Raw genomic sequence first — 23,630 nt, 5'->3', positions numbered from 1 at the left:
TACATGTTATGTATTCCCCAGCTGTAGGAAGGGTTAGCTGGTCAGCACCTAATCGTCCGAGGGCCTCCAACAACACGTCACCCACTGTGCAAACGCGTACGGATTGACCACAACATGTTTTGCCTCCAACTGAGATCGAGATGTCCATATGCATGTTTTCATATCGTGCGAGTGTTGACTCACGTACGAATCATGTAGTGTCGTGGCAGTTCGTAAATTACTGATGGCCCAGTGAGTTCATCTACTCTCTTGCCTGCTCTTGGATATACGTAACAACAATTGATGTTGATTCTGAAGTGTACTCATGACAGGGGTGTTATTGTAACGTAACAAGACCTTAAATGATAAGATCATGTGAGTGGCCAGTGCCTAGCCGCGAGAAAACATTATGATCTTACACCGCAACATCTGCTTGGAGATGAGTAAGAGTACGGAATAAACAGATCCCCCCTGCTTCTAGGCCATGCACTATCGACTCTCCAAGCAGAGGTTCGGCTCCGGCTTGTTTTTGGACGTCTTTTAGGCGTTTTGTCGGGCTTTCGTAATCTCCAAGCAGATCCACACCGGGCGCGAAAATCGTAGTATGCTAGCCAGAGAAGGTCCAGTCAGCCAGAGAGGTAATCTCCAAGCAGATCCACACCGTGCTAGCCAGAGAAGGTCCAGTCAGCCAGAGAGGGTCCAATAGCCCGAGATTAGGGCTTTCGATTTTGTCCCGTTTTCTACGTCGCCAAGCTAAACGTTTGCTGTGACAGCTTGGAGAGTAGGCTCAGACGGGACCCATTCATCACTAGAACTGCTGATAAGTACACAATTTAGACAAAGCCAATTAGAAGCAGAGTCCCGAGTGTGCCTTGTAGCAAGGCTTGTAGCAAAAAACCGGGCGTCCTTGCAGATAGTTGCCACCTTTGTTGGACTATGACAAAAGCATGTCTGCTTGATTTATGTCGTTATACCATTAAGGTAATTTGCGCCAAAAGAACTTATCCGTAGATTTTCTGAACTCAAGGACGTCGTATTTATTGTAGACGTCGTGTTTTTACTGAATGGATCCACATTGAGGTAATTCTAGTCGACGCCCTGGCCTGCAATTATGTGGCTATCGCTGACTTCTAGCTGGACACTGGGGAAATCTGTTTTCACCTGTCAAAAGTCCCATCTTGAGATAACAGCTGGTTCATGTGTCTTATCATGTGGTCGACAAGTCGAACTTAATATTTACCCCAGGCTTTCATATCATATTTAACTTGTTCGCAATATGTCCTCTTTTATGATTACATATATATATATATGTACGTTTGCATCTTACTTGCGAAAATACTATAGTATCATATAGCGGGACCAAAATCGGAGCACGTAACTGGGACCCAACCGTTCCCACGGCGTATTAACAGCCTTCACGACGTACTAGTACCTGACAAGGCTAGCTCGTTCCTAGAGTGGCTCGTATTGATCTGTGTGCTGAGATGAGCGCGTGTTTCCCCGGGGTTGCATCATCACTGCAGCGGCAGAAATCAGAATTCAGAGGAACACGCGATCCAAAACGGCAACAGCGCATGCGCGTGACGAATGCTTTGTGAAGAAGGTCGTTACGGCAAACAACAAGTTGAGAGCCAGCGCTAGAGATACACAAGCTTATATATGTCACCAGTGTATTCATGATTTTTCTATTTTTTGTCGAATTTAGAAAATGGCAAGCTTTCAGATCAACTGCGTACACCCTAGTCAGTAATTTGACGCTCGACTCCAACAAAAACAATATTATTGCTCGCATATTTCGCTGCCGTGTAAATATGGTGTCTGAAAACAAAAACATGAATTGAAAACAAAAATGAATTGAGAACACGACATTCGATACTAATCGATCTAAACATTAGCATATTCAAATTTCCACGTAGCATGTATAAGACCAGGGAGGTTATGATGAGACCCAGGAGGTTTGATAAAACTTCATCGACAGCAGTGACGGCCTTGGCATTAGTATTACAAGCCGTCATTCTAACTCCACAGCGCTGTGAGGTCACTACTCGCTGAAAGGTACTAGTCTAGTACATATATTCCGTAACATATATGGCTTTCTGAGCGAGGCATGTATCATAATCTCAGCCTGGATGGATATGGGATTTTTAATACGTCTTATTTTTGTTATTGCATGATTCTGGACCATACCGAGTGAGTGATGCTATGTGGTTTAGAATAAGCCCTCTGTGACTGATCGATGTAGTAGTCACGCAATGTTCCAAAATAATGTTGGTGGTCCGGGTATTTCATCATATTCCTATCGTCTGCCGCAGGTTGAGTGTACAGATATGACACTCGAGAGCCCATGAGTACAGGAAGCATTGCATCATTCTGCACGTTGCGATATTAACATGTGGGTGACTACGGTCGAGTTGGTACGTATCATCAAGGACATTGTCCTTGGTATCATAGAGCTCTATGGTTGTCAAATGTCAAAGAATATTCTCGCGAGTGTTTTAAACTCCTTGGTTTTAACACTAACGTTATAATATATACTTGCATGTGAAAAGTGTAGGCTGAGTTCGCTGAGTTTTTTTAAGCGATGGAAATCTTGCTCAGAACTCACGGTTCATGATACGAATCTATAGAGAGAGACTAAACCAAGGAGAATGGAAAGAGATGTACCGGATGCATATATGCTTCTTGACTATATGTTCCAAATTTGCATTTTGTAGCCTATGCTTCCCTTCCCATTAATGGATTGGCACATCGGCCGTAACATCCATTCCATTCGGATGAGAACTTGAGTGGCAGTTTAGACCAAGGAGAACTTATCAAGATAAAACCTCCTTGTTTAGACGAAATACTTACTGTAACTTACTGATGTGAGTGAGGGTACAAATTTCTGTTTGGGGTCGATTACGATTGGAGGAGGCCGCTGGAACTAAAACTAAATAAGAACATTTCGAGAAAGTATTGCCATAGATAAACAACCCATCATCAACTGTACCATGTGTGCTAAGCTACCAATACTCTATGTGTGGAATGCTCAGCGCATTCGTTTTCTTTTAATTGTGCCTTATTATTATATTCATGACCCAACCACCTGCTCACTTCCCTCAGATAGCAAACAATTGTCATCTTGTAGCCTTGCAATAAGTCTGTGTACCAGGTTAACTTACTTTCATCTCAGCTGAAAGGAGACACTGGCAACACTTTTGTTGTTAAAACCGTGACATATTCTGTTGGCAGTTTGTACTATGGGTTGACGTGGGCGATGCCATGTATCTAGGACGGCAGCGTGGAGAGTTCTTGCCCTAATAACTTGTGTACCAAGGCCCAAATTACGGATAGGGTGGAAGGGTGAAACAATTTGGGGAAATGGTCCAGAAACTTTGCCAAAATAATCCAAGAGTAATGTCGACGGTCTTTCTTTCTGTTTAACAAATATAAGATCGAATTTGCCAGTAAAGCATGGACTGGAATCAGTTTTGTCAGTGAGTTTTAGAAGGAGAAAATGGACAGCTAGGTAAATAGAGAAATGTTTCGAAGGATACACATTGTTTTCGAACTGGTCCATGGAGAACCTTTACCCTTTATTGTGAAGACAATAGCAAAACGTCGAAAAGCTATACTAGATCTTCTTTAAAAAAATCAAACCTCCTTACTGTTTTGCATATTAGATAAAGTACCTTATTTGTAACATCGCCTTGTTTAGAACATAGATATTCTCTTCAAGGGCTTGTTAGTCATAATGATAAAGCACATTCTCCATATGTGGCAGGCCACAGATGTATGTAGCGTCTTCATAGATGAGCGGTAGTGCTAGCGGTAAACCGGGGGCAAGGTAAGGTACTCTCACGCTGGGAAACTATCTCCCCATCATAAGAGAACCTTAGCCATGTTCAAAATCGTGAATCAGCGCTCCGTCCAAAATAAACGCCGGCGCTCCTAGAAGTCTGCGAAGTAGGCTGGCTGGAGCTTCTCTGGCTAGCATTTACGATTTTCGCGCCCCGTGTACATGTAGATCTGCTTGGAGATTAGGCTAGCGCTAGCATACAGAGAAGAGCGTCACAATCTTCACAATCACGCTCTGCTCGGAGAGTTGAAAAACCACCCCAACATCTACTTGGACATGTTGGAAACTATTGGTAGTCTGCAATATTTTCCATATTCCTCCACGTCCTTTCCTGTTTGTGTGGCTATCCGTGGCCCAGACGAATGAGTTACAGCAGGGTTATAGCATGCAGCACGGATTCCTGTCGCAAACAACCCTGTCTCCAGCTATAATACCCTGCGGTCACGTGATCAGGGGATGATGCAACCTCAGCAGCCACGGCCCACCTTTTCATGCATAATACTTAATGGCAGGAACAATGTACCCTACCCGTTATTTAGACAAACCATATGTACGCTAAATCAAATCCAAACACACAAAATGATAACTCAAATACCACTAACTGATAGTTCTTACATTTTTCTGTTTAACTGAGTATACACAATTGTCAAAACGGTTTTTAAAGCCGGAAAAAACGGCATGCTGGGTAGAATTACGTAATCTTAAGCACAATCATTCCTCCCACCAAAGGGAGGATTTCCTTTGTTAGCGATCAGCTGATAGCGGTGGCGCTGCCAGCTGATCTCTCGCCTCACTTTCCGACGGAAAGCCCGGGTCGCTGTTGCCTCTCCTGGACGCTGTGGCCAACGGCCGACCGGCGGACCGAAGGATGCAGAAAAAATCCAGCTCCCGTAAAAACATCAGCTACTAGCAGCGCCTCAGCAGCCACCGTAAGTTTTGTGTTTTTTGTGCCGTTCCTTTTTTATTTGCCTCCGCTTTCTTTGATTTGTCAGAGCCACCGGTCGCGCTATCTTGTTTGTTAGCAGAGTCTCCGGTTTCTGTCAGCAAACCGTGACTAAAGGTTGCATCATACGCGTGTATGCAACAGCACTGTGCTTTAAACATGCTACTGAGCCAGTTCTGCAATTCGTTTTGCATGACTTTATGAGTAACGTTCGGTTTTGACATGAGAATGCTTAATTAAGAACGCGTCTTGAGAGGTCGCCGGCGCAGCTCTCATTGTCCCTTTATGTGCCTTTAGATCTTATGCATATATGGCAGTGCAGTGAGGTCTCTCACAAGCAACAACAGGAAATTACATCGTGTGAGCCTGCACACGGAATATGCATGTATTATACATGTAGCAATGTTAAACATATTTTGAATCAACTCAACAACTTGAAGACTGAGCTGGAATGATGGTATAGATTGCACACAAAAAATCGACTGTCATAAAACTTTCAGTCTCATAAGCGCTAGCTGTGACCTTGACGAAGAAAAACGTATTTTATGATATGTTTCTTTAAACCACTCATGGCTACTTTTGCATTAGTCTGTGAGATTCTGGTATAGTAGTTTGGCTCCAAACTGCATGCACGCGATCTCCAATGCACAATTACAAGTCATAGGACTTGGAGACAGATGCATACATAATTTGTTTACGTGACCCATTTTTCCTCCGTCGCCCCAAAGTGATTAGCATAGAAGGAGTCTTGTCAAATGGTCAATTTCTTCTGGAGAAAATTATGGATAATTTGAACTGCCGCCTTGTGAGTGCGAGTGGGAAGCATACACCGGTTGGACGGCTACCTATGATAAATGCGAGTGTTGTTCGTGTCGTGCTCACTTTTTAAAGATAGAAGGTACCACTATTCCCTTCGCAGGGGGTTACGGGTTTCTTGTAACTCTTTTTCTGAGAAGAAGCGGAGGCAAGCTATGAACGTATATCGCGGTGTGTATATTGGGAAGGAGACGTCCTTGGAATAGAGGGGCACGTTATGACAAGTCATGTTATGTAAAATATATTTAGTTTGCGGTTGGATAGAGTTTTGCGGGTGGTCAACCGATAATAAAGGTTACGGTTATCATGCACACTATTCAAGAGCGCATTATATCTGGGCTTGGTTTTAATTATATATCATTAAGGTTTCTATAATTGTGATCGTTGGACGGTGCTTACAGAAACTCCGGCCAGGTGGTCTGACTTGGATGAACGGCATATGTTAATGACTCACGTCACGCTAGAGTGGTTCTCTCAGGTTACAGTGGCTATCCCTCACTTGTGCAATGCTGACACGGCGTTTTCTCTCTCGTAGCATTGTAACATATTGCGTACAGCTTTGTCATTCACGTCGCTATGAAAGAAATTTAGAACTAACAGTGTGTCAAGGGTTTTGACCATATTTTCAGGATAGATAAAGATAGGTGATTGTCCACCTGAGGTAGGTGATTTAGAAGTTTGTGTCAAAAGATATGAAGGAGTCACATTAAAGTAATAAAAACCAACGTATGTCCGCAATTTTCAACGGGTAATTTCAAGAAGCTCTAGTTATTGCCACAACAGTGTTAAACCCACAGTTGGTCTCCTGTCAGTCGTTAGCGATGTTTATCGGCATACAGACCAATGTAAGCACCGTGGAAATCGTAGTCCTTTACTGTTGTCTTTGGTTTCCATCGCAGTTTTGACAGACAGTGCCCGGTAGTTGTTATTCAAACACAAGTCCGCCCTAGGCTATTTTCCCGCCCCATTATTCTTCAGTTCTGACACCTAAAGCGGTCGTAGAAGAAGTAAATTTTGCAAATCGAGATTTTGTAACATTCCTACTTTGTTAAGTCAGTCGTGTAGAGAGAATGGGATATTCTATGGATGAAGTCATGTTGTTTTAATGTACATTTTTCTGGGTTAGGTTTCTTTCTATGATCACGGAAAACTGCTGACTCTTGCTGAAGTGTACAACTTCTCTCAGGGACGGTTTGCGGGTGACAATATGAAATGCTCTTTTCAAGCCGGAGGATTGCACAGTACTTCCGTTGGATCTTATCAAAATATTTATTGATTTTAAAAAATAAGAAGAATTTCCCTCTTATTGCACATCCCTAGTTTGTGCAGTGGACTGTCCGTAATTTTCCGTTCGCTGTTTTCGCGAAAACAACTCGCTCCCTGGAGCCTTCATGCAAATAGCCAATCCTGACCGCGTAGCGCGTCACGCGCTATTTTTAGCCGCTGTTGCTAAGGCTTCGGTGGGCGCATTGGCTGAGGGAAGGTCTGGCCATATTTACTGGTCAAGCTTAAACATTTGAAGAGCACAACGTCTGTGCATTTAGTATATTAGCTAGCAAATAATGGGTCGGTTTTAAAACGTATTCTATTCAAAAACAGGATGAATTTTTGAATATCTATTCTTCTTGCTTGCGGTTTTTGTGAATCATTGGATGAGAAGACTGGAAAGTTGCACTATATCTGTCGCGTTGCCTTATAAAGTCGACTGGCATTAAAGCTATAATCTTCACTGATACCCCGCTAAGGGAAAAGATGGATACCTGTTTATCGATTTGATTTCACAGAAAATCAATTCAACCGTCACGCAAGTATTTCATCCTTCCGAAAACCATGACGATACGCCATTTCGCTGTGATGAAGAAATCACTCTCAGCAAAGCATCATGGGTACACCTCCTTTTGCCCAGCCTCCCTAGTAACAAGGATAATTTGTGTTTTCGGACCACAGGGGATAAAACATGTAGAACAAAGACGGTCGCTTGGTGGACAACCACATATCCCCAGGCGAACCAATTACCTATTGAATATGGCATTAGGAGCATTGCAGGTGTCGTGTTCTCTTAGACTCTTATCTCAGTTAATCCCCACCTTTTAATCCAGCTGGCTAATAGCCATCCTCTCCTGCATTTTCCGGACACTTGTTTTTCCAGAACACAATCGCATTTCCGGGCAAACATAGATTTGAAAATAAATCAATTTTCCACTTTGAAGAACTCAGAAATAAAAAAATAAAAAATGTAGAAGAATTATCTTGACCAGCTTGGTAAGATAGGAGCGCACAGCTCTCTTGGCAGAGGTTCGGCTGTGGCTTGTTTTAGCCTGAGTGCCAGCCTTTTTAGCTTCCGTCCGCTACCCTAGCTCCGCTGCGCTACCCAAGCTCCGCTGCCGGAGCTTGGGTAGCGTACGGAAGCTAAAAAGGCTGGCACTCAGGCTAGGCTTGTTTTGGACGCCTTTTTTGGACGCCGTTTTCATCGGGCTTTCTGTTCTGTCAGGCTGGCCGACATAAAGTAACCTGACAAAAAAATATAAAGCCCGATAAAACGCCTAATAGACGTTCAAAACAAGCCGTAGCCGAACCTCCGCTTGGGCCGAGTAGGAGCTAGCGCATATTTTGTTAAGCTGAAGAAAACGAAATGGCTTAACAAAAAACATTGATAAGTAATCAATTCAACAAATAAAGCAAAATAATGACATGCATGACATGATAAATCTTTATGATGTTTCCTCGTTTTTCTAACTAATCATCAATAGATTTGTGTGGCCTTTAGTGGATCCAAGGATGTTATATTGGTGAATCAGATTTTCATTTTAGATTTTCCTTCCAACAAATATAAGATATAAACGCGTGTTCTCCATAAACCAGCTTGTCGTGAGTGACTTTATGGCTGTCTATTTTCAGTTCGTAATTAAGCGATCTTCTTCTTGTCACTGTTTACAGGCAACCTGATGAAAGACATCCCAACAAGTACCACCGCTCACTACAACTTCATCCGCGTTCCCGTCCGCTTTCTGTAGAGTCTTCTCATCGCCTTGGTTCGACAGTAAGAGCTCCCCATCCCCCACGATGACGGACACGAAGAAGCAGCTGGTGCCACACAACACTCCCCCGGACGGCGGGTACGGGTGGCTGGTGTGTCTTATGGCCTTCATAGCGCAGGGCGTTCTGTTTGGGATCCAGAACTGTTTCGCCATTACCTACTCCGCTCTCCACGACAACTTCCCGGACGCTAACGCTTTCACCATAGGTAAGTTTACTTCACTTCACAACATTCTTCAGTGTGTTAAACCAAAACCACGTATAAGTAGATAGTAGCCTGGGTTCCATTCTATTTACTACTGGGGCTCCTATACCCGCTTCCTTGATTCTGACGCGGTGAACTCTTCAGCGCGAAATTAAAACCACCGCGAAACTTTTTGACTACGGTTCATAGGTACTACCTATGACTGTAGCGCTACTATTGTTTCAAACGCGAATTTAAAACCACCACGAACACTCCATTTTCGCCCTACCGCGAATTCAAAACCACATGAACTTCGAATTAAAAACCACATGAACATAAATACATTTACAGTATTCTTAGGGAAGCGAGTATAGGAGCCCCTATAGTAAATCGGATGGAACAAAGTCTGTATACTTAAATTTGTTATCTATTTACTGGTTGACTTTTCAAAATACAAAAAATGTACCTAGCTAGATTTGTCTCGCGCGTCAATATGACGTTATTTTTTCAAAGGTCGGGTCTAATTTTTCTTTTCTTTTTTAATTTTTTTTCAAAGGCATTATACTTTTTGTTCTCTCGCAAATTGTGTGATAACTGCACCCACGTAATTTGTTTTGGAGATCCAAACTTTCTCGCTAATGTCCAAGCAAGGCGGTTAATTAAACCTCATTGGTCCATGTCATTAGGCATAAGTAGAATAGCTTTCTTTGCCATCCAATGGAGAGTGAATAATCGGTTCTTCCGCTGGAATTACACTCAGGCATACAGATATATACATGTACTGTCTTTGCGAACAAAACAAACAAAGGGGGAAAAAGTAACAATGATGATCGCCTTTGAAATAATTTCATTTCAACATCAGTCGTCTCGGCTTCATCCAAGCCACGGCAAAGGCAGTACATGTATATATTTGTATGATTACGCGTAAACGCAAAAGATTGTATATTCCTACGTGTACATACCATCCAATGACTAACATCAGCCCATAGATGGACAATAGTCTCTTTTTAGTTTTTAGACAAAGCACGAGAGTTTGCCCAGGCAGGTTGGTAAAACCCTCCAGCCGGGTCACTGACCTGGCCTGCCATACTGACCTTACCACGCCACCCTCCATGTTGACCAAAGTGCTCAGTCCACACACCTGGGCCTTTATTGCACTCCTTCAGATGGCATGATAGACTGGACACACACTGATAAGCCTATTTGCCGTGAAAAGTAATAAAACGGCCAAAACAACCGCATGTTACACACACAAAAGAGTTGCTAGGGTAGCCAAAGTCTTACCTTGAAAAACAGATGGAGCCTAACATGTCCAGGTAGCAATGAACACATAGTGATGAATAGTGGACGTTACGCAAACACGCCAAGACACACATACGAACATGCACTTGAACAACCGCACAGTTCTGTTAAGGAGGGAGGTTTTATATATAAAACCTTTGTTTCATTCAGCGTACCTGAAACACGTTAGTTCATGCAAGGAGGTTTTAAAGTCCTTGGTTCATGTTTGACGTTCACTACCAACCATGATGTGGCAGACAGCCAAGCGATTTAGGTTACTTGAGTCAACTGTAATATGGCAATTATGGCTGCAGATAAACCTCTGCGGTTTTGCGGTTAATGGTGGAATTCAGGGCTTCCCCGCTCGGGACCATGCATGAGAGCTCAGTAATCCTGGCCGCCGGCAGTTCATCCATATGGATCCCTCTGACTGTCCTTGGAGATTTTCGGGACTCCCATAGGTTATACAATTGTAATTAATTCATCCCCAATTTGCCGCCCAAAATCGCCCTTTTGTTTTGTCTATTATTCATCCAGTCTTTCTTTGTAATGTGTTTTTTTTTTAATGTGTTTTACATATTAACGCGAATGTTGTCCAACTAGTGCACAATTGTGACTGTCAGAGGCTCAGAGCATATATCTAAGAGCATATAGCTCTCGGGCAGGAACTTGCAATTAAAACTCTACTATTACCTTTAAGTATGTGTGGAAGGCCTTCTATTCTTGTCCCTTGAGCTCTGGTTTGCAAGGTTGAACTTTACAAAGTCTTACGGATGGGAAGGGGAAATTCGTTCCTTACATGAACCACATGTTTTTAGACTAAAGAGATCTGACCAAAGCTCTGACATTCCAGACAAGACTAGTCAAACCACTGTCTACGTGCGTATTTGTCGTAGCCATGGTTACGTGGGTTTTGAGTTTTTACACAACGTGTTGTTACCGTAACGTTAACAAGTAGAAACATGCTAGAGGAATGGGACAGATAGTGTACCCTGCTATTTACATCACACGTCAATCTGTATTCATCTCTCATCATTTCAGTAGTCGAAACGTCAGCAATGTATGTACATGTAGTAACGCCGAAGGGAAGAGTTTGTGAGAGCGATGTTTATCTTTGATTCAACTGACGTCAAGTTGAACCGCAATTGCCAACACAAATGTTGGAGTTACCCAAATTTTCAAGTGATGACGTCAAACTGATCTTCGGATATACCATAGATGATGATGATAGTCTCAAATGGAATGAAAGAATGTTGTCAACTACTCTGAATGGGACGTTTAAATTTCGAATTTCAAGCTATTTAACTGACAAATTCAATTGCTTTGAAGTAGATCAGCAATGGTGAATTTCTTTTAGTGAGACCTGTAATATCTAACCTGTAGTAACACCTTTCAAAAATGGCCGAACTCTTCGGAATTCCCACTCATTGAAACAAACAGCTGACCGTTGGTAGAACAAGCAGGACTTGTTTACCGAGGCACCGACACTGTAAACAACACGCCCGCACACCTGCATACCCGGGCCTTTTGACACGCCTTCGCTGGAGTACGTTGGGCCCAATAAAGACAACTTTACTTTTCATTTATTACGTGCCATATGGCCGCTAGTGTTGTCCACTGTGGACTTAATGTCTACATGTCGTAATCGGGACAAGGTCACATGCCACGTCAGACACAATAATTGATTATGAATTGTGTTGTACTAGTGTATTACAGTCTACTATACCCAAGGGCCTTGGGGTTGGATGAACATTGACATTGAGTTTTATCGGGCCTTACCATCTGTGAGAGTGTATATTAGACCGAAGACTCTCTCATACGCCCTTCCTGGGGCTGTAATCTTCCGTAAAGCCCTTAATACAAGTAGAACACCCGCTTTCCCGCACGTTCATGCCGCGACCAATGATTTTGGGAGACATTTAGTTTCCTGACCTAGACGCCAATGTCATGTTCACGCTAGACTGCTCAAACTCCATATCGCAGTGTAGCACAAATATCACCGCAGAGCTTGTCAAACATTCGTGGAGAATCCAGGTCTCAACTTAAATACTGTCGTATTACGCAAACGTCGAAATGAATTCAATATAAAATTCGGTCAAATTCGTTCTCCATGGTTAATAAACTTTCAAAGGTTTTGAACTTTTGCATTTTTCACCCATATTACCAAAGGCTTCATGGCCCAAATCAATGGATTGAATAGCGTGCCAATAATTATTTTGCTGGTTTTGTTGTTTGAAATTGTTTTAAGAAAGTATTTATAATTAGCATATCTTACTAACTGTGCATTATCTGTTTTATCATTACAGCATGGATCGGGTCTTTGAACTGGGGGATGTTCTACATGGCCAGTCCGTTCGCTGGCATCCTAGTGGACAAGATCGGCTGCCGCAAAACGGCGTTTCTCGGTGGCGTCTTCTGCTGTGTAGGGATGATCTCAGGGTCCTTCGTCCCCCGTATAGAGTACCTGTACCTGACCTATGGCCTCATCGTAGGGACTGGGATCGGCCTGGCCTATGTGCCCTCCCTTATCATCCTAGGGCACTACTTCAGAAGACATTTGGGCGTCACGAGCGGTATAGTCACCATGGGAAGCAGTGTCTTCACGGCCGTGTTGCCCTTCGGTCTAAAACCTGCCCTCAAACACCTGGGCTTGCCCAACACGTTCAGAATCATGGGGGGACTGTTCTTCGTAGCGTCTCTGTGCGCTCTCAGCTATCGGCAAATCCTCCACAGAGATGCTAACCACAACACCACAGACCAGTGCAATAAGTCCAGCGCAATGCTGAAGAAGGAGGAAGAAGCCGAGGGCGAACAGAATCCACCCCTGAGGAACAAGTTTCGAGCCTTCCTGGCCAAAGTCGTCAACGTCAGGATTTGGAAGAACAAGACGTACGTCATGTGGTGTGGAGGAGTCTTCGTGGCGCTTCTCACGTACTTCGTACCAATGGTCTTCTTGGTAAGTACCACGTCTTACATTTGTCATGATCCTACCTCTAAAGATGCTAATGTTTTCGTAGCATTGTATCCAAGTATAAAAGCTTTCTCACACACTCGCTTTGTCTAGTATGAAGTGAATCAAACCGACCGTCGGCAGGTTTAGCCCTTCAGCACGTGTAATCTCGCGAAAGGGCACGCTTTCCGGCACCTGAAGTCAATAGACTAAACTGTTGATGAAGTACTCATCCCGATGAAAGCCTGGGATAGACCCAAATCTCAGCTTCAAGTCTTCTTGTGGGCCACTTGTGTGTGAAGCTGTCACGCAGACGATAAAGTGTCTCTCACGACTCGGATTTACGGCAGGCGTTCCCCTGTTAATGAGGGCTTTATTTTGTGGCGGGGATTTAAGGTCAACCTTGGTCATCCTGTCTTTGTGTTTCCTCTAGTCTGAGGCGTTAGGTTGTCTGAGGTGCCCTGGAAAAGTTAGCCTTATCGCGTGCATGTCTCAATAGTCACTGGCTGCCTGTCAGCTTTTCGAGTTGTGATTTGTGACCTAGCGTGGCTCAGTGACTGCAATGTCCGTGAATGGTAAATGTAGTCCTTATGGAATGACTTCAGGAACCTGTACTCACATATTCTGTACATTTGCTTGGTAGTCGTGATATGTATACTGTGTGAAGTGGAACATATAGATCATCATGGAACTTTTAAAGTTTTTTTATAAGACGATTCTACAATATTCATTATAATTTGGAGTGTTAGGAAACCTTTCCACGATGTGCATATCGCATAAAAATGATTAAGTTACTAAATCGTTGTATTCCTGCCTTCCCTGTAGGTCAAACACAGCGAGCAGGTTTTCCCGAAGGCTGACGCTCACATCCTGGTCACGTGCCTCGGAGCTGCCTCGGGAGCCGGTCGGCTCGTCTTCGGCAAGATCTCGGACCTCCCCAGTATCGGCAGGATACGGCTGCAGGAGGTCGGACTCTTCCTGCTAGGTAAGCCGCTTTTCCTGTGTGTATCTGCATCTGTATACATGACCTGTGTGAGGACATGTTACTACTGATAGCCAGAATATAACCATACTCTGGGATTTCGAGAGAAGGGTGAAGGGTGTTAGAGGAGGGTGATTTGGGAAGGTGGGAAGCTGCAGAGGGAAAAGTTCATCGTTCTTGGAACTCCTTGTTGTTTGATGTCATGACCTTATACAGTGCCTGGAGTATGTTGAAATCAGTTGAATCCAATATTCTGTTCTTCCAGGTGTGTCCACGCTCCTGGTTCCCCTGTGCTCGGTGTTCCCTGCTCTCATCGTCATGGCGGTCTGTCTCGGACTGTTTGACGGGGCCCTGATGGCCACCCTCGGGCCAGCTTCTATCGACCTGGTGGGCCCCAGGGATGCGTCCCAGGCCCTCGGCTTCACCCTAGGTCTCGCCGGTTTTCCCCTTATGGCAGGAATGCCTATCGCTGGTATGTACGCCCTCTTCAAGACTTATTGTTGTATCTTGTCCGTACGCGACGATAATGTACCATTACTTTTTATATTTATGCGATCAAAAGTATATTTCTCCCAGCAGTAATGTAGTATTACGACTACTAACTATAGAGTACATTTAAAACTTTGTTTCATATTGAAATATTGTTGACTTACTACATATTGCTATTTTTACCACTCCAGGTCAGATCTATGACATGACCTTGTCGTACAATGGTGCATACTACTTCGGCGGCGTCCCCCTGATCCTGAGCGCTATCATTATGCACTTCGTGGCCAGGCGACAGAATGCCGAAGCTGCGGCGGAGTTGGCGGTAAGTGTTATTTTACGTATGGTTGAAACTGGACTGGAGACGGTATGTAACGTGTGTGTTGGATGTAGTATATCACTTGTACATCTACTCAAAGAGTGTACAAGGAAGCCTGGGTCTACTGAGCTCATAGTTGTACACTAAAAACTTGTTTCGGAATCTCACATAATCTCAAACAAAACCGCAGTGTTTAGTTTGGTCGTTTTGAAACTCCATCCAGCTAACCAGCTCTTTTGTTGCTCCTCCCCCATAGATTGAAGCTGATGAAGAGGACGGGAAATTCCTGACCCCCAAACGTCATCTCCCGAAGCTGAACTCCGCTCTGTCGAACAGCCTGGTGTGGCTGCCGCAGGACGAGCGGATGGAAGTCGTGGACGTCGTGTCTGTGGTGTGATGTCGTCACGTCACGTCAGTCATTGTCATAATCGTTATAGCCATTCCCACGGTTTCCAATCGTAACATATCGCCGCTATTAGATGACCATGTATATTACAATGTATACATTTCACAAGGAGCTGTAGAAGTGATGGATTGTAATACACACATAGTTACAAGAATCTTGAAACTGTATGTAAGTCTGATTTTAACCTGTTTGTTAAACATATCCAACAAGTTCGTTCCATCCTCCAAAGGTCTGTGACCACGGATGATATTTTGAAAGTATGTGATTGAAATTATGAGATTGCCATATTTGTGCAACGTTTCCTTTCTGTCCCTATTGGAACAAACTGGCACGTTTTAGGACCCAAAATTGTCAGGACAAATTGAAAACACTGGAAAAAAAGTAGTATTGAAAATTGTCACCTTTACATACTCACTCACATGTATGATAAGGTATATGTTCAAACAACCCCCCCATACGGTCATGAAGTCAAAACTATACAGGTCCTCGTGTGCTATGTCTTGTGACACGATGAGATGTTTGGACAGGTGGAACTGTGACGTTTTAATAATTTTATGATGTAACCATTGAACTAGCGGTACGGTAGTTACATGAACATCGCTTCAGATGTTTAAAAACATATTGACCAAGCAACGGTGATACATATTAGTTGTCAGTTTTAACAATTTAAGTAACGATTATCAGAGTATACTACTAGTTGGGATTATATGTATAGTATAAATAATGATGATATTTACGTTTGTTCTGTTCATAAAATAGTATATCGTTACTTTGTTGATCAGGGTTTCTGTTTGTCCGTTTTGTAATAAGTTGCTGGTGTAACAAACATGTTTAATACTTAGATATAATCTCAGGAGCGGTGACAAGGGTCATGAAGAGGAGGAAACAGTGGCACTGGAAATTACAACTTTTTTTGCACATTTTCCACACTTTTTCACTATGGTGCTATATTTGTTGGTGTTGTTCTTTTAAGCAAGATCTATTGTTTGATGAGTTCATGAGTTATAATTCGATATAATTCGGTTAATAAATTGTCGAGATATCTGTGTATATAGTTAAAGGTGTTGCTGAGGCCATATGGGGATTGCACTTTTTATGACTTACGATTACTTAGGAACTGTTTATCACTTATTGAATTTTTGGACAATTAAGTTTGTGTAATGTTAACCTTAATTGTCTGGACAAAAACACGTTGTTTCACCAAACGTTTAATGAGCAATAGTCGCCAGGAGCGACATGATAGAAAACCTCTCATTGGTTCACTGCCTTAAATACGTCATCGTCACCTTGTAAGAAATGCTTGAGACATTCTTGAGACATTCTTGAAATACCAAGTCTTCATGTGCAGATTTTACTTCTCTGATGATGTACAATGTGTTTCTCATGTTCTATGTGTAAATGTTGATACGATTTATATGAAGAATACAATGTATTGATTGTAAAAAAATGTTCATCGTTGTCGGACTCTTTCCTCCGAAATAAAAGTATCATAGCTAGTGGCAATTACGGCCAAACAAGAGTGAGCTTAGCCTGGATGCCAGACCCCCAATCTATAAAATATCTATCCCCAAACGATAGATATGTTTAGAGATTGGGGGCCTGGCATCCAGGCTAGAGTGGGCTGGGCTATTGCAAAGTTATAATGAAATGTATGGCCGGATAAAAAGCCCCTATGTGGGCAACAGTACATATCGTTTAGGTGCCATCCTCCAATAAATCACACACACACACACACACACACACACACACACACACACACACACACACACACACACACACACACACACACACACACATAAACAAAGTGTGCAAGCGTGCCCACCAAGATTGTTACAAGTTCCATTGATAGCTTTTATTAGAAATCTCTCAGCTTATCGTATTATGTTGCATAAGATTTTTTCTGTCCACCAGTATATACACTTCCATCTTACCAGGAAAACTATATGATATAGCACCAAACACGTAGTTTCAATCGCAACAATGTAGAAATTGCACAAAAGTGCGACACAACCATGCGCAAACTTTTGTTCTTAAAAAATATTGCCCCTTCACGCGATTTTCATCCACCGTTCCTTCACAGAAGGGACTCTGACGTTGATGACTTGTGTACCATTTAATTTTTACATGGCCCTAAAACCCATCACAGAATTAGAAAACGCTTTACCATGCACCAATTTTCCACATAGTTATAGTGCATCAAACCTATACTGAAGATATCCTGTCGAAGATGACTTCATAGTCTTCCTCGGGAGATGTAATAAGCAAATATTTAGAATCCCCATGTCCTTTCTCATTATAGTAACCCGCCACTGCGTAGGTTTCGTCATATTCCTCAATGGAGCTCAGCGGTCTCTTCTCGCTATCTGTCGCCTGCAGATGCAAAACAAGCACAGAACGTGGGATTATTCACCCGCCATGGCTACAGATATTTCTGTAATGGACTTTCAATAAAAGCATAAAGAATACCACTCTGTCACTTGGTAGCTGCATGTATGAATCGCCGATGTTTTGGAGAGGGGGTCTACCTGTGCAACAAATTCCCAACAATAGTTTGGTGTGACGTCGAAACTTGTGGGAATAGTAAGGGACGCCAGTAACATTTTCTCGGTTGTGACATACGGATAGCTAAGACAGATGCCATTATCCCATTCATTGACATCTATAGATACGTACATGATTGTAGGAACACGATTTCTAATGCCATCAGTCTATCTAGAGAAATAACATTCAGATATAGCGAAACGATTTGTCCCATGTAGCGCAACAACGTCTGCCATGTAGTGAAACGACTTGCTATGCAGCGAAAAGTACTGTAGCGAACTGACAATGTAGCGAAACAACCTGTAACCCTTGGAGAATGTGAATCGGTCTCAATTTGTCACAACTACATTGAGAACAACGTTAACATGAACTACTATCTTTACCTTGTTCAGCAATAATTTGAAAAAAAGGAGAAAATCTTACCATTGTCCTGTCCATTTCTGACTGATTGTCCTTAGGGATGAGGAATAGTATGCAAGCCCCGAGCACCATGGGAGCCGCTGCAAAGAAGTAGGTTCCCTGGTACGACAGCTGGGCATCATATATGAAACCTGAAACACACGGGAACCGTAGTTATTATACTTATAAAAATGAGGTTTTCTCTTTTACATTAAAATACATCATAACAGGTATACATATTCACACCTATATATCTTCCTCATTTTTTCAAGGATTCTATTGGTTATCATCTATTTGGTAAGTAATTGTATCCGCACGAAATTTAACCTTTAATTCTTTATTCAAGACTTTGATGCTCAATACCGCAAATACCCTAACATATTTCACATAGGGAAGTGGCTACTGACAGGATGATCCTGTCAGCAGTAGAAAAATCTGCACTCCTGACAGGATGACCCTGCCTTAATAGGCTTCAGATAGAGTCTCTACCACAAAACATATTACATGTTTACAGTGTTTCAGGCTCTATTTTGTGATATCGCACATTTCACTCTACACTAGGCGGGTAGTCTACACAAACAAACGTCTTACCCGCTAGCGGCATGCCGATGATGAGGGGAACGGCACAGACCCCGTAGTTAAAGCCGATGGCTTGTGACGCGTCTTTCCGTCCGAACATGTCATAGACGATGGCACCGATCAGACTGATGTAGGCCCCGTCGAAGAAGCCGATCACGACAGTAAGGGTGGCGAGTGCCGCAAAATGGGTGGCGACGGGAACTAACGTGCTGCAGACTCCTGGGAAAAGTGTGACATGAGACTGATTTAGTTCCATGAGTAGTCGCGGAGAAAGTTGAGGAAGATCTTACATCTTTCCTTACCTCCCTTGTAGCTTTTTAAGAATGTACCATCCGAATTCCATGTATCAAAATAGACTTTGCAGCACATTCAACTTTGCAGGAGTGGAAAAATGTATCAGTCCTGTCAGCAGTAGAAACATTTGCACTGTTGACAGGATCATTCTGCCCCAGAATTTTGCATTGTTGATCAGGTGATCTTGTCAGAAGTAGAAAAAAAATTACACTTTTGACAGGATCATCCTGTCAACAGTAGAAAATTTTGCACTGTTGACAGGACGATCCTATCAACACTACAACCGTAATGCATCCTGTCAATAGCCGCTTCCTTGAACTTTTCGTTAGTCATATATATCACGACCGTCCTTCGCTAATTCTTTACATTGAGTAACGTTGGCCCTCGATATGGATTGATGACAAGTCGCATGTTAAACATTAATCACCTGTGACAAAGAAGGCCATCTGATGCAGTCTGACCCTCCTGACATTCGGGAAGTCCCCGATCCTCCCCCAGAACATGCGGCCGGCCCAGGACGACGCCCCGATACACGTCACCAGCACCTCGTTGTTGTAGGTCGGCAGGATCAGAGACGCGTGCTTCACCTGTTCGGAGTCAAGATATAAATAGAAAAAACTATTCTTAGATGTGCTTTCTGTTTTCTATTATCTAACATTGTGCAATGCAGATGTTCTAATACGATACGTAAGCTTGAACTTGAGGCGACTCAGTCTTGATATAATAGTCATACTAAACATGATAACTATGTCAAGTATCAAGTGCTTTTGAACAATGTACAATGCAGATGTCCTAATACGAGTTACTTGCAGGCGACTCAATCTTGATATTTCATATATCAGCATGATGTATATACTTTGAAGGACACGACCTGATTAGGCTCTACCAGCCTCCGCGGGTCGCTGGGAAAATAGTAGATATTGGCCAAATAGAGTCAACTGTATGAAGGGAGTCCGCTACGGAGAGAGGGTCCAATATTGCAACCCTAACTAGGCCTGCGAATGTAACCCTCCATGGTCAAAGTCCCCCGGCAAATATTCTCCCTATAGCCGGCGTAGTTAGTTTGGTAGAGACTACGACCTGATACCGTACGTCAAGTATAAAATGCTTTTGAACAACAACAGCATTACTAATCGCCATCCCCGTCCCCGTGATGATACCGAAGGTGACGTAGAGAATCTCCAGACGAGAGGCGAAGGAACTGGTCATAAGGCCCGTGAAGACCAGCACAGCGCCCAGGCAGGACGTCTTCCGACACCCTATCTTGTCCACAAGAATGCCGGCTAGCGGACTGCACAGGTGCTGCAGGCCCCAGTTCAGAGAGCCAATCCAGGCTGTGATGAGTAAAGGATGAACAACAAATAAACCTGGGTAAATATCTGCATTGTACTGTTCACCAATAAATCAATAAAGTCAACTGACTAATCTATTGCACAACATCTATTGCATTTCTGCCGGGCAAGGATACTACGCCAATAAAAGTGTAAAATTTCAAATGGAAACTAAATTGTAGTTTGACAACAGGTTGTATGTGATGTTGTCTATTACTCATTGTATCTGATGTTTGTCGTGCCTGTCACATATTGTGTGCCATACCAATACTTGATAGCACACACGCGCAAAGATTGAGATAGAAACACAGAATCTGACGACCTAAAAATACACCTGTTGGGTCGGTCCTAGCCTTAATAAATACATCTAATAAGATCGGAATTTCTGAGCTTTGTCATCACAATTTCTAACGTGGTCTAGACGCCTGCGGCTGCGTGTGAACCCCAAATGTCGGTCTTACGTGACTGGGCATCATCTCTCCACCCTATCTAAACACCTGGAGGAGTGACTGCGGTTTTATTAAGCCGACTACAAGTGTTTACTTGTGGGGGAGAACAAACACACCTGCATGCCTGCGGCCACGACCTTTCGACGGGTTTAAATAATTGTGGTCAATATAACACTTCAGGTTCCAAGGCCAGGCTGTGTCGGGTAGCTGGGATAAGTGGCTACCAATTAGTTCTGAGTCGAGTCAGGAATTGGCCATTATTAGAGAGTGTAGGTGTGTGTTGGGTGGTGTTGGGGTGGGGAGGGGGTGTGAAGACTGCTTTCACATGAACACGTGTCGGAGAACCACTTGCCCATATGTGGGTGATGACAAAAATGGGTGATTTGCAACTGTGACTGTTTTGCTGACCGTCGTCTTACCAACGCAACAGTGCTATAGCGATCACGTGGAAAGTTCAGTTCAGGCCCAAGGCACATAAAGGCTCATATTTGTCACAGTGGGAGCGGGAGTTTTTCAGTTATATTTCAAGTGCTTTAACACTTATATGAAGGATTTTCAATGACCACAATCATGAATATAATGATAGGTGTGGTTTGCAGATACTATCAGAAATTTCATCAAAAAGTCTTTGGTTCCCCAATTGCAGCGAAAAACTACGGAAGGAAGACTCGACACTTTTTCGCAACTGGTGACAACATCTTGAAACTAACAACATACAGATTACGACAAAAACGAACTTAAACTGTATTATAAAAGAACAAAGATGATAAACACCACACTGGTTAACATAGTGCCGTGTTGCAACAACAGTGCACTGTTCTCGTGTCGCTACACCGATAGTAAAATATGTCCAGGAGACACCTTAGAAGCAAATTACACTAACGACGTTTTAAACACGGTCCTTCTGACATATTGCTGACTCCATCCTAGTTCTGGTCCCACCAGGTAACATGGCAGGTAAACAAAACAACTGAAGCGTCTCGTATATCTAAACTGATACCCGAGGGCATTCAGACAACAGCACCGGAGATACATCAGAGTTAAGCCAAATTCTTGAGTTATTGAGAAATGGCAATCAAAACTTGACGCTTCACTTCCATCTGACTGATGATGTACAAACGCGCAGCGTAGCCGCAAGACTACGACTGACAGCAAAAGTAGATGTCTAAAGAGTCGGCAACATTGTCACTAAACAAAGACTCACTTTGATGAATCTACAGCAGTGATTTTTATCAGGAGTTCAGAAAAAAAAAACGAGCATAAAATGTGTTTACATGACCGATTCACACATCACTGTACAACAAGTGTCAACGGTTATGTCCTTCATCATCATAAAGAACATGTCCTTACCAGTGCGGAAAGCATAAGGTTGTGTTCTTACCTGTACGGAAAGCGTCGGCACCCGGGAATGAGTCCAGGATAGCGACATACGTCACCGCGAAGTTGTTCTGAATCCCGAAGACGACACCTGACGTCCAGAACGCCGCGAAACACACCACCCAGCCGTACCCGCCGTTCGGCGGCCCTGACGTCCTGACGTCCCTCTTCATTTTGCACTGCTACGATGATATACCAACTTTTTAGTCCTCAGTAAAAACTGCATACATGGGTGTCACCTTAGCTCAAGGTACCTCGGTGCAAGTGGTTTTAAATCCCAGACGTTTGCATTGACACCATGTGGTTTTCCACACCAGGTGGATGACCCATCTGGTGCCAAAAACTTCACTGAAACGTAGGTCAAAGTGCAGGTAGTAAACTCAGCTGCACATCTGTTGAGAACAGCTCATGACCCCCGGGAGTGTGCTGATATGGTGAGAAGGTCCGACCCGGCTCCGCAAAATGGTGGAACACCTGCTTTATGTTGGGTGACTCCTCCCATATCTCCCTTATGTCACCAAGCTAGTGATTGACAGTGATGACACAGAAGCGTTGTCCATCATCATCTGACCTATATACTAGACTATCCTATCTACACAGAATTACATCGTGTGTGAGTCTTGGAAAATTTTATTCAATTTTTACTAATGTGGTAACATGTTAATCATCCCTTAAAATCTGATTTATCAAGATATACTGTATCAGTATAGTATATCAGTATCTTAAGAAAGATCTATACATATACAAAGGACATTTATGAGACTACAAAGCTCTTATCCATCGCTCAAAGCTGTATCTATATTTCTGAATATCATAGGTAAATCTTCGAACGTTTGCTTGTCTATATATTCATATATTAGGCATTTTAAGTGTGTGATGGTTGGTCAGTTGCATAATGCTGACTACCCTGCAAAACTTTTGTTTGATGGTTTCTTGCCTAAGGGCCCAATTACATCCAAATGCATGCGTTAAGCTATCTACATGTATCTATCAAATCAAATATATCTCTAAGACTTTATGCAAAACGTCGTATTTTTACAATTCGTTTTGTCTCTGTTTGATGCTTCTTCTATGTGAGTATCCAAAGTCTATATTTGCGAAGCGAACCTTTACACAACAGGTCAGTTGTAGCCGGGTGATGTGAGCGGTGTGACACCGGTCTGAGTGATGGACGAGTTCCTTGAGACCAGTGATCAATCTTTACAAATAGTTCTAACTGTCACTGCTTTGTCTGGAGTAAGTTTAGCTTTAGGCTATACTATCATGTGACGAATCCATTTGTCAGCACGATGCCATCGAAGTTTCTTTTCTTTCGAAAGGTTGTAAAGTAAAGTCTCTCCCCAAAACCGTTTCGAAATCACTCAAAAATGATCGCAGGCCTAACGTTACCCATAACTTGGCTTCATGTATAAAACATGAAGTTTTTACATACCGACGTTC

At 42.9% G+C, this 23,630-nt stretch overlaps 2 protein-coding genes across 4 annotated transcripts; one reads left to right on the top strand and one right to left on the bottom strand.

Moving 5' to 3' along the window:
- Positions 1-1,908: 1,908 nt before the first annotated feature.
- Positions 1,909-16,626, top strand: LOC136433464 (monocarboxylate transporter 10-like). Of its 3 annotated transcripts, XM_066425713.1 has the most exons (8): positions 1,909-2,034; positions 2,292-2,393; positions 8,514-8,820; positions 12,384-13,033; positions 13,853-14,012; positions 14,275-14,481; positions 14,690-14,820; positions 15,071-16,626. In XM_066425713.1, exons 3-8 carry the CDS (start codon positions 8,640-8,642, stop codon positions 15,209-15,211), a joined length of 1,470 nt encoding a protein of 489 aa, XP_066281810.1. In that variant the 5' UTR covers positions 1,909-2,034; positions 2,292-2,393; positions 8,514-8,639; the 3' UTR covers positions 15,212-16,626. The 3 variants fall into 3 exon arrangements, with proteins under 3 accessions (XP_066281810.1, XP_066281817.1, XP_066281801.1); XM_066425720.1 differs by lacking the exon at positions 2,292-2,393 and having other exon boundaries at positions 1,920-2,034; XM_066425704.1 differs by lacking the exons at positions 1,909-2,034; positions 2,292-2,393 and adding an exon at positions 4,529-4,746.
- A 431-nt stretch (positions 16,627-17,057) lies between these two features.
- LOC136429023 (monocarboxylate transporter 10-like) lies at positions 17,058-22,717 on the bottom strand. The gene is made up of 6 exons (XM_066418954.1): positions 22,195-22,717; positions 20,164-20,367; positions 19,461-19,670; positions 18,752-18,958; positions 18,185-18,312; positions 17,058-17,590 (listed from the first exon to the last, which is right to left on the bottom strand). Exons 1-6 carry the CDS (start codon positions 22,361-22,363, stop codon positions 17,423-17,425), a joined length of 1,086 nt encoding a protein of 361 aa, XP_066275051.1. The 5' UTR covers positions 22,364-22,717; the 3' UTR covers positions 17,058-17,422.
- Between the last annotated feature and the right edge of the window lie 913 nt (positions 22,718-23,630).

Source organism: Branchiostoma lanceolatum, chromosome 1 (genome assembly GCF_035083965.1).
Source record: "Branchiostoma lanceolatum isolate klBraLanc5 chromosome 1, klBraLanc5.hap2, whole genome shotgun sequence".
Classification (NCBI taxonomy): domain Eukaryota; kingdom Metazoa; phylum Chordata; class Leptocardii; order Amphioxiformes; family Branchiostomatidae; genus Branchiostoma; species Branchiostoma lanceolatum.
The sequence above is the reverse complement of the archived record's forward strand: the minus strand, read 5'-3'. Positions and strand labels throughout refer to the sequence as shown.